Source organism: Plecotus auritus, assembly GCF_963455305.1.
Source record: "Plecotus auritus genome assembly, chromosome: 7".
Taxonomy (NCBI): domain Eukaryota; kingdom Metazoa; phylum Chordata; class Mammalia; order Chiroptera; family Vespertilionidae; genus Plecotus; species Plecotus auritus.
In genome coordinates this window covers 125,375,624-125,393,734 of record NC_137774.1, presented here as the reverse complement: position 1 = coordinate 125,393,734, position 18,111 = coordinate 125,375,624, and the positions used below count along the sequence as shown (strand labels likewise).

The 18,111-nt window shown below is 34.0% G+C and overlaps 1 protein-coding gene across 1 annotated transcript in view; it reads left to right on the top strand.

Annotated features, from left to right (window-relative positions):
- Window positions 1-7,716: 7,716 nt before the first annotated feature.
- Window positions 7,717-18,111, top strand: part of ADGRV1 (adhesion G protein-coupled receptor V1) — a gene marked incomplete at its 5' end in the record, with an annotated part of 472,861 nt that continues 462,466 nt past the window's right edge. Inside the window, 6 exons of the mRNA XM_080679158.1 lie at window positions 7,717-7,899; window positions 10,504-10,653; window positions 11,998-12,093; window positions 13,081-13,185; window positions 15,354-15,467; window positions 17,377-17,942. Coding sequence (XP_080535284.1) covers window positions 7,717-7,899; window positions 10,504-10,653; window positions 11,998-12,093; window positions 13,081-13,185; window positions 15,354-15,467; window positions 17,377-17,942 — 1,214 coding nt within the window. The remainder of the gene's footprint in view (window positions 7,900-10,503; window positions 10,654-11,997; window positions 12,094-13,080; window positions 13,186-15,353; window positions 15,468-17,376; window positions 17,943-18,111) is intronic.

The window sequence follows — 18,111 nt, the reverse complement described above, 5'->3', positions numbered from 1 at the left end:
TGGGCTGCGGGCTTGATCCCCAGTAGGGGGTGTGCAGGAGGCAGCCAATCAATGATTCTCTCTCATCATTGATGTTTCTATTTCTCACTCCCTCTCCCTTCCTCTCTAAAATCAATAAAATATATTTTTAAAAAATCTAATTCTTGGGACACTGCAAGGAGGCAGCCCACAAGGTGTGTGTGCATGTGTGCGTGTGTGTGTGCACAATTGTGTCTGATTTTTCCTGCTTTGAATGACAAGAATATAAGAAATATTTTGCTTTTCTCTTTGACCCTACACTGAGGAGACATTGACAGGGTACAGGAGAGCAAACTGCCTAAATAACAGCTGTTGCTAACTCCAACCAATTGATAAGCTTATGTAAAAGTGTGGACTCAGATTTGCCAGTTTTGGTAATTTTTAAAAATAATCTTGAAATTCATTTTTAAAAATGCAGAATCTTCAAATATTAAATCTTTAAAAACCCAAATTCTTGTAGTATTATTTTGGAAACACAGTTTGGACTGAAAAACAACATCTGTCTATAGGCCTGTTCTGGGTTGAAGGCTCTGGATTTATTACATGAAGCTCTCTTCCTTAACTGCCATGAGTATAAATAATTCATTTAGAAAATGCAGGTGCCTAGGTTCTGCAGCAAGAATAGATGGTATCTAATAAGTATTATAGAATAGAAAGAAACAGAAAGTATAGAAAGAACAGAAAAAAAATTTTAAAACAGTATTTTCCAAGAGATAAAAGGTGGTATTGGGTTAATGGAAAAATAACAGGATACCATTAAATTCTTAGAAAATGAAAACATAATAGTGTGAATAAAAAAATTAGTAGGAGAATTGAAATTTAATGATGCATTCTCAGAAAGTAGGGCAAAATCAAACAATTAGAAATGAGAGAGAATAAAAGATATGAAAATGAGAGGCTCAGTCCCAGAATACCAATATTAAATAATAGGAGTTTTAGGATGAAAGAACAGTGAAAATGGAAGGGGCAAAATCATTGTGAAATAATATAAGGAAATTTTCCAGGTCTGAAGGATAAGTGTCAGATTGCAGGAGATTGAGTGCTCAGCCAAATGGACAAAAATAAACCCATTCCAAGAAAAATCCTGTGAAATTTCATAACACCTGTGGTCAAAGAGAAGAATCTTCCAGAGCAGAGAACAACACAAGCAATTACATGCATCACTTTAGAATCAGAAGCATTTTGGATTTTCTAACTGTAACAATGGAACAAGGCTTTCAAAAATAATGGGAAAAATATTTTCACCTAAAATTCTATACCCAGTGAAAGTATTAGTTGACTGAAAGGTTAATAATTTCTAACACACAAGACCTACAATGATGATGGTGTGTAGCTGAGACAATAACTGTGTTTCCATAATGAATGTCTACACTGAAGTCTACTATCTATTATCTATCTATCTATCTATCTATCTATCTATCTACCTATCATCTATCTGCCTATTAACCACCATCTTAAAAAATAATGTTGATTCCTATAGTCTGTTATGCAGAAGAAAACAAAATTTATCACAGACATTTTCTCGTATGGACATAGATGCATAGATTATCTTTTGAGACAGATAATGTTGATAACTGTAATTGATTAAGTAGGAGTGGTGTGAGGGAAACTTACTTTTCATTGTTTACCTTTTTTTTTCTCTTTAACACTGTTCCATGTGTGTCTATGTGTTTTAAAGATGAATAAAATAATATGTATTCCTTAAAATTTTAAAATAAAATAAAAATAAAGGTAATAAACATTTCATATAGTTTAAAAAACTGTAAGAGACTACCCCCTTTATCATTTAAAAATATTTAGTATTTTCTCACTTGTAACATTCAATTTTTTTTTGAAAGTTGCAAATTTAAATTCTGTTTTGTATGGAGGAAGGAAAGATCAATTTTTTGGTAGTACTGGCCAAGTACAAATAACACAGATTAAGAATTCTTAGAGGCTGAATAATTGATGATATGGATGATAAAACATCTCTTGTTTCACAGGAGTAATTCTATAGTTTTAGAAAACCCTTTAGTAAATGTAATATAATTCAAGTAATTCTAAACTTGAAAACCTTGCTCCATTAGGATCATATTTTCAGTATTAATTACCTGGTGGTCTTACTGTGGGAAGATGCTTGCCACAGCATTGACAAGGCAACAGCTGAAGCCAAAAAGTCAATTCTGCACTAATAATCTTTGTCTTTTCATTTTGTCCTACCACTCACAGATGTTGTCAGTTGTTTATTCTGAAACTTTCAAATTGACAAAATTTTTGTGTGAAAATAGATTACTGCAAAATCAGCAAAGTTAATTGAATCTTTATGTTTTGTGGGTTTTTTTTTTTACATTGTCATCTATTGGGTCCCCATTCATATTTCACTTTATTCTATTCCTTATTTGTAAAGACTTATTAAAACTTAAATAGAAGGCTATTCCAATTTACTCAGAATATACTATGCTTGCTACCTTTCCTAAAGTACCCATGCATAAGAGGCAAGATGGGAGGAAGGCAACATCCTAGATAAACAAGACTTAGAATTCCATGGTTATTAGGATATATTGTGTTGGTGAGTGTTGTTTTATAAATGACATTTAATATGTTTATATGCTAAGTAATCCAAGTAGGGAATAAAGTTAGCAAATACCAGTAAGTTTTCAATAAGGAAGAAAGAGCTAGCTAGCATCCTGGAAAAAAAGCAAGAGAGGAATTAATGCCAGACAAATTTAAAGAAGCATGACATTAGGGTTCCTTGTGACAATCAGAAGGGCATTCACTTTTTCAGAACACTGAGTTAATGCAGCACACTCCTGTCCTGCTTTGTTCTATTGTGAAGACATCTTTTGTTTGCCTACATGTCCTAAACTTCCTTACTAGTCATTGTCAGTTTTGAGGTGGAGGGGAAAATATTACAGATGGTAATAGTTGCATGGGAATAGGAAAGATAATGAGCTAGTGTGGTATCCTTCCACAAATATTTAGAAGAGGTTAAGACTGTTGAATGTCAGAATGAAGGAGGAGGAATCTTCCACTTGGAATATCCTAACATGGGTTCACTATGTCACAGGTTGGAGATTAGTGGATAAATATTGATGTTGCAAGTGCAACCCAAACTGACTATAGCAAAAAACGTAATTTATTTCCTCAGTAACTGAAAGGCCAGTGTAAAGCTGTATTCAGGAACCTAAACTTGATTATTAAGACTTGACTTTTCTCCACCTCTTAGCTCTTTATGGTTGCAATGGCTTTATTTCCAGATTTTGGAGGAAACTGGCCGTAATCAACACTATCCTGAACCCAGCGGTAGAGGGAATCTGCATTATTTTGTTTAAGCAAAAGTCTCAGAATTATGTCTTGTTGACTTTGATTGGCCCATCCCTGTGAATATGTTGGAGCCAAGGACCATATCTTATGGGTCTTTGTGTCCTTGAATATTAGCACAGGGTGTTGCACATGTAGAGTAGGTGCTAATTATACAAATATTATACTGAAATGTAAGCTGCCCTTCTGAAAGCAACCAATTTGTATTGTAGGAGCTATTCTAATATATTCTTAATTTTAATTTTTCCCCCCCAGAATGGTAACTTGTTGGGTAGGCTGAATATGATTACTAGAATCCAAGAACCTAAGACTGTGCATACATGCTATTAGGACTCTGTCAGAATTTCATGGTATAATTCAGGAAGTAAGAAGTAAGAAAGTAACCTACATCTCATATTGCTTGAACAAAATAAGAGATCTATTAAGAGATAAAGGATCTATTATCAGGGACACTTTTTATTTCATTTGAATCATACTGAGCAAGAGGTGGAGGTGTGAGGAGAACATGGATGCTAGTTGGAAATTAGAGGGCTAGAGTATTGGAATATCATGCATTACAGAGCAGAAGAATGACACAGTACTGCCAAAATTATTCTTTCACAATTGTGACAGAATATGAATTAAGCATATTATAATTTTTAAATATAGTTTGAAATTTATTTTATAGAGGTTTAAAATAAGTGGCCTGATGGGTCCTGCAAAACTTTTATTAAATCCAATGAGAGAAAAAGTGACCTGAAACAGATATAAGATTTAAGTATTTATGTCAGTTACTAATACCTAGTCTTCTGAATTTAATAGAGTTCCAAATAGTAGATTTTTATTATGATAGAGGAAAATTTCCCTAGTTATTCTGAAATAGAAACTGTTTGGCGTTTATATAATTATGCCTGTTTTCCAGTGGGAACTTCACCTTCAAAGCTTTTTCTTCATCTTTTAATTTCCATTGAATGCCAGCTTTGCCTCAACAACGTTTCTTAAGGTTGAAAGGATGAAAGCAGAGGAGATTCAATTATCAGTGATGTCACTGAATTTGAGGCTTTTCCAATCATGCTTGTCTGTTCATTTTGTATAGTCCCAGAACTCACTGATGTACCCCAATTTAAAATAAATTTACTGACTTAACCACAAGATCTTGGAGCTCTAATTGCTTGGGAAACTGCAAGAACACACCATTTTAACTCATTGGTCCTGACATTAACAGATGCTGTTAAATATTTAAAGTAGTCAAGAGAACTAGCTTCAGTTAAATAATTGTAACGTTTATCAGAATAATAAGGTGCAAACTTTTAGGAGACTCATAATTATGCAGTTTTAAGGAGTTTTGATTATTGTGCATGAGTTTAAAAGATTTGAATTCTTTGAAATGTAGAGCATAAATCTATATTATTCATGAAGGATATGTATGATTTGTATGAATAAAATGTAAGAGGCAATATAGTGTGGTTATTGGGTAGAGTCTAAAGGTGGACTCTGGGGTTCAAATCCTGCCTAGCCGCTTACTTAACTAAATAAGACTGTATGTGTTCATCTGTTTTTCTTAGTTTCTTCATCTGTAAATAGGGTTAATTTTAGTACCTTCTTCACAGAGTTTAAATGTGTTATTATGTATACAATACCTAGGACAACACTATATAAGCATTTGCTGTTCTGATTACTATCTGTAGGTCATTATAAATTTCCTATAGGATATATGGAGTCTTAAAATGCAATATAGTAATATGTAGAAAAATATATGAGGAAGTCTACAGGAAGTTCAAGCATATTGCATTGAAAAATTCAGTAGTTAACTTAAAGCTACACTCTTCCTCATACTCTGGGACAGTGTATTTCAATGTGTATCCCAAGGTTCAGTTGCATTAGAATCAACTAGATTGCCTGTTAAGTGGAGATTCCTAGGCCCCACCCTAAACTCACTGGATCTGAATTTCTGGGTGTGAGAATAAGAATTTTGACAAAGGTCTAAATTTATTCTTATGCAGGACAAATTTGGAGAATTTATATTCCCAGTTATTCATGGTTTCCCTTTTTCATGCTGTAACTCACTTTTAGTCTTTTCTCACTTAGAACTTTTTCAGGTATCTTATTTCTCTCAGCTCAAGGTTCTATCGCATCTCATGTTCAAGGAATTGAGATTTTTCTTCCAAAAATCACAATAGACCAAAGTTGATCCTTCTAGTTCATTTCTTTTTCACTGTTTGTCATAAGTGAGGTGTGAAACCATTCTGGCTCTAGAATTCCTCAAAAAATCTTCTTCAGTTGTCTTTAGAACTCCTCCCAATTGCCTGTCTCACCCAGGTTTTGCCTTTTTCCTTCTCTTTCTCATATTTTCCATTTCCTTTCTTTCTGTAAATGTTCCTGGCTTAGAAGTCAAGGAGGAGTTTGCAGCTGGTAAGGGAGACCTATTTTATTTCTTCCCAGCCCCATAGCCCATGTCAGGCTTTCTTAGAGAGAAGGCACAGTGTAAAAAGTGACCTAGTTCTCCAGAACCTCTGTCCCTATTGGCCTGTCTCTTTCCTGGACTCCATCTGAACCCTGCAACTCTGTCTATGGATTTTGCTGCCATAAGCATGTGAGACATTAAGCAATCTCAGACTGCAATGTTTTGAATATACTTGACTGAGAAAATTTCATTTAAACCTTAACATATGTCAAAAACTAACTTATTTCGTGGTTCCTAAATATAAAGCCATGTATTGCCACGTGGAAATAACCACATACATAAAAATTTAATTATCTCTTGACTAAGGTAAAGATTAATAGAAAGTTGCATATCAGCATAACCAATGGACACAGTCAGTAGGGGGGTGGGAGCGGCTGGTGAGAGGTCAATGGGGGAAAAAGGAGACTCATGTAATATTTTAAACAATAAAGAATTTAAATTAAAAAAAGATTAATAGGAAGCATTTTTGGCTTATACTTAGAGTTCGGAATACAACTCCCCTTTAAAATGCATGAACTTGTTATGTTCGTGTGACTGATCACATAATCCAGTGGAATCTTAATGATCCGTGAGATAAATGGTTCACATTTTTGGAGGTACATCTACATTACAAAACAGCAGTGCTTTTCAAGAGGCCACTACACTGTTGTGCTTTTGAAAGCACTTGAGCCACACCGTGCTGAAAGTAGGAACAATATTGATGACTCACAAACATGCACATTGTAGTAAGAAGAAAACAATGGAAGTTATGGAAATGAACACTTTGCCAAATTTGCTTATTTTTAAAGCAGCATGGAAGTTGTATTAGTATTTTAGTTGGTAAAATGGGAGAAATTTGAGTTTTTTTGAAAGGATTAGCATTTACTTGCAATAACTAAAAACTTTTAAAAAGCAGACTCAAATAAGACAAATTTAAGGAAAAAGTAGATACAACAAAGAAATCAATTTATTTATAGAGTTTAAGTTTAAACTGCTTTATATACGTGTTTCAAGAGTTCTCTCATATTTACTTGATCAAATAAATAGATGAGTAAGTTCCATTAGGACAGGGGTCGGCAAACTCATTAGTCAACAGAGCCAAATATCAACAGTACAACGATTGAAATTTCTTTTGAGAGCCGAAAACCAACTTCTGTGCATGGGCCACGAAGTTTCAATCACACTGTACGTGCACGCCCGCACGTGGTATTTTGTGGAAGAGCCACACTCAAGGGGCCAAAGAGCTGCATGTGGCTCGTGAGCTGCGGTTTGCCGACCACTACATTAGGATTATTGATCCATTCAGTCATTTTTTAGTTTTTGCTTGTATTTTAGTTTCATTTGGGGGGAAGATGTGCTTTAATTAAGTTTTCATGTTGCTACTTATGTTTTTCTTAGAATAAATTGGAAGGTCATTTTTGTTGTTATTGTTAATCTTCACCCAAGGATATTTTCCCATTGATTTTTAGAGAGAGTGGAGGGGGGGTGAAGAGACAGAGGGAGAAACATCAATGTGAGAGAGACAGACAAATCAATTGGTTGCCTTCCACATGAACTCTGACCAGGGCTGGGATGGAGCCTGTAACTGAGATATATATCTGTGGCCGGGAATCGAACCTGGGACTCTTCAGTCTGCAGGCCAATGCTCTATTAACTGAGCCAAACCAGCTAGGGCTGGAGGGTCATTTTTTTAATAAACTAAATTTGATAAGTAAGTTTAAGGTTAGTTATAATTATCTTGATATATAAGATAAAGAATAAAACATAGTTATGGATAGTAAAAGGAACCATAGAAGAGTTTGTGATTTTTAATTTATTTCTGTGATCACATATTTGAATTGGATGGCTTAATATTTGCTGTATTTATGTCTTAGTGGCTTACTATCTAACTCTTCACTGTTTATATTTGTAGACAACACAGTCAAATGAAAATGTATTAGACATGTTTTGTGAACAATTTTTTTTCTCCCATAGGGATGCCCTCTACATCTTTATTCGTAAATCTTCTTTCAGCTTTATTCATACCTTTTGTGTTTGGAGAAACAGAAATAAGGTTTGCTGGACAAACAGAATTTGTAGTTAATGAAACAAGTACAACAGTTATTCGTCTTGTCATCGAAAGGATAGGAGAGCCAGCAAATGTCACAGCAATTGTATCGGTAAGAAATGATTGTAATTCTGTTCTTACTGAAATATATATTAAATTTCTTAGTTTCCATGACAAGAATTTTTTTAACTGTTTGAGATTCTGAGTAGTTTGATCATGATAAATGATTTGCATATACACTGTTCCATTTACACAGGTTTATGGAGTGCTACAAAGTGGCGTGTGTGTTTGTCAATAATAGTATTTTAAAGATACAGACTGAAAAAAAAAGATATAGACTGATTATTTTAAAATGTTCATGTTTATTTTAAAACAAATAAAACAAAAATATCAATAAGTATTTCTAAGTAAAAGAATACTTTATTTTGGGTAATTTGGATTCTAGTTGTCTCTGCTTGGAAATACTATCTATTGTCAGGTGGCTTTAGTAAATATATGAAATATTTAAAAGTAGAAAAAAAGCAATTAAAAAATCTTTAGTTTATGTCAGAGCTCTCTCTCTCTCTCTCTTTTTTTTTTTTTTAGGAGAAATTAGGTAGGTCAGCATATGTTGAAATTAGGTAGAATTTGTTAAACTCTTACACACGGTTTGATTATTGGATGGATTGAGTGTGCATGTTGGGTTTATGTTTAACCAGAAAGTACTGCCATATGACCTCTAAGGATATTATTATATTTGAGGCTTAAAATGCTTAAGAGTTTTGTTTTCCAAAGTAAGTTTTTAAGCAGTAGGTTATATGATCACATTCTGAAACAATGTGAAGAGAGACAAAGAGAAAAACTACATATGCAGCAAACTTGTACTATACTTTTGTGCATTGTTTCTACTTTTTAATTTATTACATATATGTATATATTTATTGAGTCAATTTTTTGTTTGAGTATATACTATACTTGATAATCTTCTACATATAATTTTGCTTGTATTTTAATACATTTTTCAGGTTGGTCTATTATTTTATCAGCTTTTCTTGATAGTGGTGTCATCATTTCCCAATCATTCCTCAACTATTTTTCATTGAGGTTGCTGTTGATTTGTGTTGTTATAAATGTTGCTTTAATGAAACTATTAAATACATATTGATTTTTGTTTTTTTTAAAATATATGTTTTATTGATTTCAGAGAGGAAGTGAGAGGGAGAAAGAAAGATAGAAACATCAATGATGAGAGATAATCTTTGATCAGCTGCCTCCTGCACACCCTCCTTTGGGTATTGAGCCTGCAACTCAGGCATGAGCCCTGACTGGGATCGAACCACAACCTCCTGGTTCATGGGTCGATGCTCAACCACTGAGCCACACCAGCTGGGCAGATTTTTGCATATTTTGGATTGTTAAATGATTTTTTGGGTTCAATTAGTGTGTTTCCCGCTTTGTTTCAGTGGCTCTTGATATTATTTTCTAAATGACTGTGCCATTTTTTTATATTAAATTATTAGAACAACTTTTCCCCAACCCTTTGAAACTTACTTGGATCAAGTGTTTAAAACTTTATTATAAACGAAAACTAGAGCTAGGCTAAAATTTGCCTGTACATGTCCTTTACTTTTTCTTTGTATTAAATCATAGTTTATTTTCTAGTAGTGATGTTATTCATTTTGACCTATTTAACAAAAGAAATCTCATTTAGATTTGCACAAGAAGCTGCTACTTTATAATTTCATAATTACTGCTCTCTTGAGAATCTTATTAGCAATGCTGATATTACAGAATGAGGTCTTAAAAAGTTAAGGAAAAGCTTATAATGACTAATATGTTTGGAATGCTAAAAGAATTGGGTCTATATTGGAGCTATGGGAAAATATAAATAAAATTTCATGTTGAAAGTTTTGGAAAGAGCAGTTTCTTTGAAACTGATAGGGAAAAGAATTAATTTTTTTTAAAAAATATATTTTATTGATATTCCACAGAGAGGAAGGGAGAGGGATAGAGAGCTAGAAACATCGATGAGAGAGAAACATTGATCAGCTGCCTCCTGCACACCTCCCACTGGGGATGTGCCCGCAACCAAGGCACATGCCCCTGACCGGAATCGAACCCGGGACCCTTCAGTCCGCAGGCCGACGCTCTATCCACTGAGCCAAACCGGTTTCGGCAGAATTAATTTTTCTAATATATTTTGACAGGCTACTTTCAACCCTTCTCTGGGAGAGTTTTAACTGCAGTTTGTCTTGTTAGGTTTACTGTAATTCACTTCCGGTCAATCAAGAGGCAGAGAAAAAACATTTACATCATACTTTCCCTTATAGTTATTATTACTTTTCTACGTAGTGATTTCTTTACTTTCCAGAGCATAAGCAAATGTTTTTATGTAGCATCATTTCTTTTTATAATGTCTTTTTAAGGTGACTACTGGTTGTTAAATATTTTCCTTTGTACATCTTATCTGTAAATATAGTGTCACTTCACTGGGGCGGGAGGGCTTGCCTGAGGTGGGAATGGCTGCGGAGGGGAAGAGGGGTCAACCGGGGGAGAAAGGAGACATATGTAAAACTTTAGACGATAAAAAAAAAAAAAAAACAAAAAAAAAAAACACAAAAAATATAGTGTCACTTGATGATTCATGCTTTTCCCTGTTGATTGCTCCAGTTGGTGTCAGTTTTCCTTGTCCTAACACTGCGCTATGTAAGCACTGTCTATATTTTACATTTGATAGCTGTATGGAGAAGACACTGGGGACTTCTTTGACACATATGCTGCAGCTTTTATACCTGCTGGAGAAACAAATAGGACAGTGTACATAGCAGTATGTGATGATGACTTACCAGAGCCTGATGAGACTTTTATTTTTCACTTAACATTACAGGTAAACCCTCCTCACCCAAAACTTAAACTCATAAAAATCTTGTAATGCTTACAAACCTATTTCTCTAGAGATCAGCCAATTTAGCTGATAAGTTGTAGTTTTCATAGAAGCTAGAACTGAAAACCTTTTTAGCAATTCCACTGTCTGGTTATTCCTCAGAAAATCTTTAGCAGATCCTACAGCTAGTTTTTGGATCCATTCAGCTTCTTTAGGAATTTCCATGACAGATGCTCAAGAAAACCTTGTCTTTCATTTGGCCCTTTTCTCTTTTATCCTTTCCCTGCTACCAGATGCACAAAAAATGACCGTGACTTCTGAGTTCAAAGGAGAAGGATACAAAAAAAGCAGGCATGGAAGTGGGAGGTCCCAATGCCTTTGAATAAATTCGGAGTATCTCTGGGAAAAATGCTTTAATAGCTTAAGGTTTAATTGTCCTTTATGGGTTCATCTGTTAGGTTGAGGCAATGACTACTAACAATGCTGTAGTTAATTTTTCTAAAGGGCGTTGAGAATTTTTTTTATTATATTGGTATGATTAACTTTTCCTGAAAATGATACTTGAAACACTCAGGTTTTGCTTTTGTACAGTCTTTTTTTTATATTCTTGTATGCTGTTGTTGAATAATGAGAAATGTTGCAGACAGATCTTACATTTATTAGAAAAGTTGTTTTAATATTTTATTATTATTATTTTTAAATATATTTTTATTGATTTAAGAAAAGAAGGGAAAGGGAGAGAGAGATAGAAACATCAATGAAGAGAGAGAATCAATGACTGGCTGCCTTCTGCATGCCCCGCACTGGGGATTGAGCCTGCAACCCAGACATGTGTCCCTGATCAGAATCGAACCCGGGACCCTTCAGTCCGAAGGCTGATGCTCTATCCACTGAGCCAAACCAGCTAGGGCTTAATATTTTATTTTAAATTTGACTCTGATTTGTGGAATAACTAATTATCAAATTTCAGCACCTTCTAAGTATAAGAAAAATAATTATATTTGAATAGAATTTCATACTGCTTCTCTGACACATCAGTAATGACATTAGAGTAATTATAATACATATAATATTACTAGCCAGTGATTACTTATAATTATAATGATTTATATTTTAATAGTGATTAATTATTTCCAAAACTTTTTTCAAGAATTCTTGCTGGGAATTTTTTGCCATGTTGACTGAATTTAAATGTATTTTTTTAATCTGTGCATTAAAAGTATTCTTGTATTTTTATTCACATTCTTAATAATTACTTAAAGACAGAAATTCTGTTAAAATGATTATTTTTTCCTCTTATTTTTAAATTATTTATTTTATTTATTTATGTATTTATTTTTTTTTAAGAAACCTTCAGCAAATGTGAAGCTTGGATGGCCACGGACTGTTACTGTGACAATATTATCAAATGACAATGCATTTGGAATTATTTCATTTAATATGGTATGGTTACAACTTGATTATCTTGTGGTTGCTAGATAATAGTGTAATTTTTTAATAATTGGTCATGATATTCTTGTTTCTAGCTTTGGTCCCAGTTCCATGACTCTGTGGTCTCTCACTGGGTAGCTGCCCTGCAAGACTAAAATTAAACTAAATAACTGTTAAGCTCACAGTAGTTGCTAAATAGGCTGACTTTGGTTCCCAGCATAGATCATGATTATATTGATATGAAGATAACATTAATGATAATAATAGTAACTGCCAACGTTTACTGAACCTTCACTGTGTGTCACATACTAGGATAAGCACTTGATGTGAATGATCTCATTGAAACCTCATCATAACCCTTCGTGACAGGCATTCCTACCCCATTTATAGATGGGATACTGAAACTTAGAGCCCTCTGGGGAGATGGGCGCCACTGCCTAGTTAGTGTGCACCTGGCCGCTTCCCTCCTCCTCCTCGTCTATGCCGAGTTTCAGCCAGCCAAGCCAGCACCTTTCAACATTTGACGTCCTGGCTCTTTCTTTTGCTCAGTAATCACGTTCTGAAAAAAGTCATTAGCACTTGTCTGTTTTTCAATGGCCAGCTGACCAATGAGGGAAATAGTGGTTGGGAGCAAGGCCGAGTGATTGTACCAGTGAGCTACCCTGGTCTGGAGGTGAAACTCATTTTTGTGATCCCCTGTGAGCATTTGAATTTGCCATCTTTTGAGTAGATAATCGTTAGGATTCCTCAGTGGAACAGCTAGTGGATGTGAGAACCAGTTAAAAACCAACATTGTTTGCATGATAAGTTTTATGTTCCTATTTTAAACCATTTAAGTACCGTTATTAGCTGCAGTTATTTGATGCTAGGTAATACCACATCCTTAAGAGTACAGTGTGGATGGATTTGTCTGAAGAAATGCAGTATTTCTAAGGGAACAGTTTGTAGCTTTGGTCCTACCTCTGCTCAGCGCCTGATTGTCTTTGCTCTTCCCTGTAGCCTCCCTCAATCTCAGTGCGGGAGCCCAGGGGCAGAAACGAGTCTGTGCCTCTGACTCTCATCAGAGAAAAAGGAACCTATGGAATGGTCACTGTGACTTTTGAGGTATGTTTACTCTGAAAAAATTGTGGTAACATTTTAGAGTTCATACCAGATAGCTATAATTTTAAAAATCAAGGTTCTTTGTATAAGAAATATGACCCTTATATTCCACAAATGAGTGAGACCCTTAATAAAAATGAAATTAAATACTTTCATTATCTGATAAATTTCATGGTTAATATAAAAATGTTTTCCTTGTTACTTGACTATACTGTGCTTACATGGATCACAATGTATCATTTAACCACAAAATAGAATAGTAATAATAATGTTAATTCTATAAAATTTATAGAACCTTTATGATAAACTTTTTCAAGGATATAAAATTTTTAAGTGCCCATGGATCACTTAGAATTATACAAAGTTATTTAATATGTAGTCTTCCCCATCTACATTTTCTATTTTAAAAAATGCACTTAAGGGATGGTGTTAAAAGTAGATGCACTCCACTGTGGAGGTCTGTAGATATTATAGCATTTGACTTGAATAAGATAGGCTGTGGGTGAGGTGTATTTATTCTGGTGCTGGCTGTAACCATTCCATTTTATTGCTTACTGACCACATGCTCACCATTATGTCATCATATTGCCGTTCTATAAGATACATATTTAAAGCTTCAACTAATTTTTTATAAAACCCAAAACATGATCATATGCTATTTTCAAACATTAACACCTTGAAAAGCAGTCTTGATACCAGTTTATATCTTCATTAATAATTATAACATCAATAAAATGGATAATTTGATTTATGTAACATAATTCTACTGAAGCATAGAAGAGTTTTACTTGTGCTTGTGGAGTCCTACATCGTATGGTGGTTGTGTTAATGACATAAGAAAATAAACTGGCATCAGGCATTAATGCATGAAAAACATAGGCAATACTAATTAACATGTTAAGCGCCCAGTCACCGGTGACTGACTATACTTTCCGTCCTGAAGACAAAACAGGCTGGGTGCTTAACGTGTTAAATATGCAGTAGTCTTTCGAGTTCTACAGAAGAAGCCTTAAGCAATATTTAATGTGCTTAGGAATATGCACTTAGATAATACATTCTTGAAATTTTTTTCTGATAATAAATATGGGAAAAATGTGAAAAATTGTAGAAAGGACATGGCATCATCAGTTACAGTGTTTTCAACTTTGCTGTGGATGTCTGAAGTTATTTTATTGGCTCTTAACTCTTTTATTTAGTTGAAATAGTTACAGCTTACATTTGTGGAGCACTTAATATTTCTATATACTGTTCTAGTGCTTTACTCTAATGCTCTTTTCACTGCATGTAAACAACAACTCTTTCTAGAACTCAGTCTCTCTCATGCCCTTTTAAATTTTTTCTCCACAATCCTTATCTTCATCTGACACATACACCTTTATTATTTGTTCTTTTTCATCAAATGTAAGGTCCTGGTGGTTTGGGAGTTTGCCTTGTTCACTGCTGTATACTTACTACCTAAAAGAGGTCAGGCACAGAGTACTTAATAAATACTTTTCAAAAGGAATGATTTTATTAAATCTTCACATTTAGCCTGTTATAAATTATTATGCTCATTTGAAAGATGAGGAAAAGGCTGCATAGAGTTGTTAAATACCTTGCATAGTCCCTGGTGGAATTGGTATTTGATTCCATTACTTAAGAGAATTTACTAATTTTGAATAACTTCCTCTCAAGAAAAATACAAGTTTTTTTCCTCAGGTTTAATACAGTGGTTGGGCTAAAAGAGAAAGCTCTTAGACACTATGTAGTTTAATGTAATAATAGTCGAGATCTATAATTACAGGTCTTGATTGTTAATTTGAAGGGCAGACTTACATTTGATTAGTATAATTCTTGCAAAACATCCTATATAATAAAGATGTAATATGCAAATGGTCGTTACGCCGTGAAGTGTAACAACTGACCACGTACTGACTGGATCACTGATCAGCAGGAGGGTGGGGCAGCGAGCTACAAGCAGGTGGCGAAGAGCTACAGGAGGGGGCAGGGCAGCAAGCTATGAGGGGGGGGTGAGAGGGGTGGAGGGAGCTACAGGAGGGTGGCAGCGAGCTACTGGCACACGGATTCATGCGTAAGGCTACTAGTTTTAAAATAAACCAGATTTTTGTCAGCTGACATCACAATAATGCTTTTTTACTCTTGTGAACTATTTTATATGTATTTCTTTGCAGGTAGAGGGTGGCCCAAATCCACCGGAAGAAGATTTGAGTCCTGTTAAAGGAAACATCTCCTTTCCCCCGGGCATAGCAATAGTAGTTTATAACCTGACAGTGCTTGATGATGAGGTGGGATAATGTGACATGTTTAAATGGGACAAGGGCTCTGTGTTATAGACATATTAGAGAATATTATGTCAAAGATTAAATTGTGTTCAGTATTTGAAAATATTCAAGAACACAGTCCTATGTAAAGTTAGTATATTGTGCCAGTCATACTTTAACTATAAAAAGCTCTTTTGGAATATGTCTTGTTAGTATTCCCTTATTTATTTTATATTAAGTTGTACTGTGTATCTAAAAGCTGATGAACCTGAATATAATTGTCAACCACAAAAATCTAAGCATTTTGTAAATGTTTATGATTGATTTTATTAGTGATTTCAGTTTTGATCAGGTACAGTACTATTTACCCAGCATAAATATTTTACTATAAATGCAAAGAAATTTTTACTATAGTTGATATTCTTTTGTTTTGGCATTTTAAATGTTCACATTCAGAGGAAGGCTTTAGTTATTTTTACATTTCACATTGAAGTTACCAAGGATTGAGATATATGACTGCTAAAGAAAGAATGAGTTTGAATGATAATGTGCAAGTATATCCTCCATGAGCTAAAGAAGGGAAACCATGACTTTTAACTTTAAAAAATCTTAGTATTGCCAGCAGGAAAAAGAGGGAATAGCTGGGAATTTATAATCATCCCTCTACCTTCCTACAAAAAAGTTATGAAACCAAATCACAAGTTCCAAGAGAAGAAAGAAAGAAAAAAAAGAAAACATTATTAGAAAAGAGTGTTTCTCTTGAAATAGATGAAATATTAGGTAGCAGTATAACTAGTTTGTATTCTGGAAGTTAACAGAAACGTTTTGCTTTTAGATCCTGGAACAGTAAAAATGTTATAATTTGGGGCAATAATTAACTATACATTTTAATTGTAAATGTAAAAGCCCTTCTAAGGATCTAATGTGCAACATGGTGATGATAGTTAATAATTATGGTATTGTATACTTGAAAGTTGCTGATAGTAGACCTTAAGCATTCTCACCACATACACATAAGAGTTAACTATTCGAGGTGATGGATGGGTTAATTATCTTGATCTTGGTAATCATTTGGCAATATATGTATATATAAAATCATCACATTGCACACTTTAAATATAATTGTATTTGTCAATCATCCTCAATAAAGTTGGGGAAAAAAGATCATCAATCAAGTCATATTTTATTTTCTGTGATAAATAGCTTTACCTCTTTCATTGATTGCTATTGATCGAGGTAAAAAGATATATTTTTTCACATTTATTCATAAAATAGAATTTATAGTGAAGGAAAGCTCAAATAGCACAGTGGAAATTATCCCTAAAATTTCCATGCAGTTACAAAAAATATACACAGAGTATATATTTTAATTTTAACAATGTCAACATTTTCCACAGTAGTGACTCTTATAGCTTATTCGCCAGAGAGGCATGATGTGTATTTTGGAAATCATATAATTGGTATAGTAGAAACTCTTTATAAAGAAACAAGAATAAATCACGTGGTTGAAAACTAATAATTGGCATGTGATTTTTAATATAGTTTTCTGGATTCTTAGATATTTTTTGACATTGACTGTTGCTTTTGACCCTACTAGGTCTGATAAAACTACTAAGAATATATGTTCATTTTACTGTCAAATCTTTAGAGTTATCTAAAGATAGATCAAGGTTGAAAGACTTTATACCTATAGTTCATTATCTGCTCACACCATTGCCTTATGGACTTTTCCTTCCCTATCTAAAATGTTATTTACTTTTAGAAAATATTTTAGTAAGTGGACATGAAACAAGCCTTTCTATAGGCTCCCTTCAGTTAAATATTTTTAATTTTTATGTAATTGTATTGGAACATAGTGACTTTTTACACTTTGGTTTCTTTGCAGGTGTTTTAGTTATTGATGTTTTTGCCACAATTAATATTTCTTTGACAGGTACCAGAAAATGATGAAATATTTTTGATTCAACTTAAAAGTGTGGAAGGAGGAGCTGAGATTAACACTTCTAGGAGCTCAGTTGAGATCATCATTAAGAAAAATGATAGTCCGGTGAGATTCATGCAGAGCATTTATTTGGTACCTGAAGAAGATCACATTCTCATAATTCCAGTGGTTCGTGGAAAAAATGACAGTGGATATCCAGTTGGATCTGATGAATATGAAGTTTCAATCAGTTATGCTATTGTAACTGGGAATTCAACAGCACATGCCCAGCAAAATATAGACTTCATTGATCTTCAGCCAAACACAACTATTGTTTTTCCACCTTTTGTTCATGAATCGTACCTGAATTTTCAAATAGTTGATGACACCGTACCAGAGATTGCTGAATCGTTTCATGTTGTGTTACTAAAAGATACCTTAAAGGGAGATGCTGTGCTAGTAAGCCCTTCTGTTGTACAAGTCACCATTAAGCCAAATGACAAACCTTATGGAGTCCTCTCTTTCAACAGTGTCTTGTTTGAAAGGACAGTTGTAATTGATGAAGATACAACATCAAGGTATGGTTTATTTTAAACCTATTTCTACAGTCATTTTATTATATTATTCCAAGATTTAATGTTTGTGGTGTTGGACACAATGCCGAGCTCTTGAAAGTATGTGTCATTTCCTCCCCCATGGTCTCACTATTTTCTCTCCTACTTTGGGAATGATTTAAATATTCAAGTG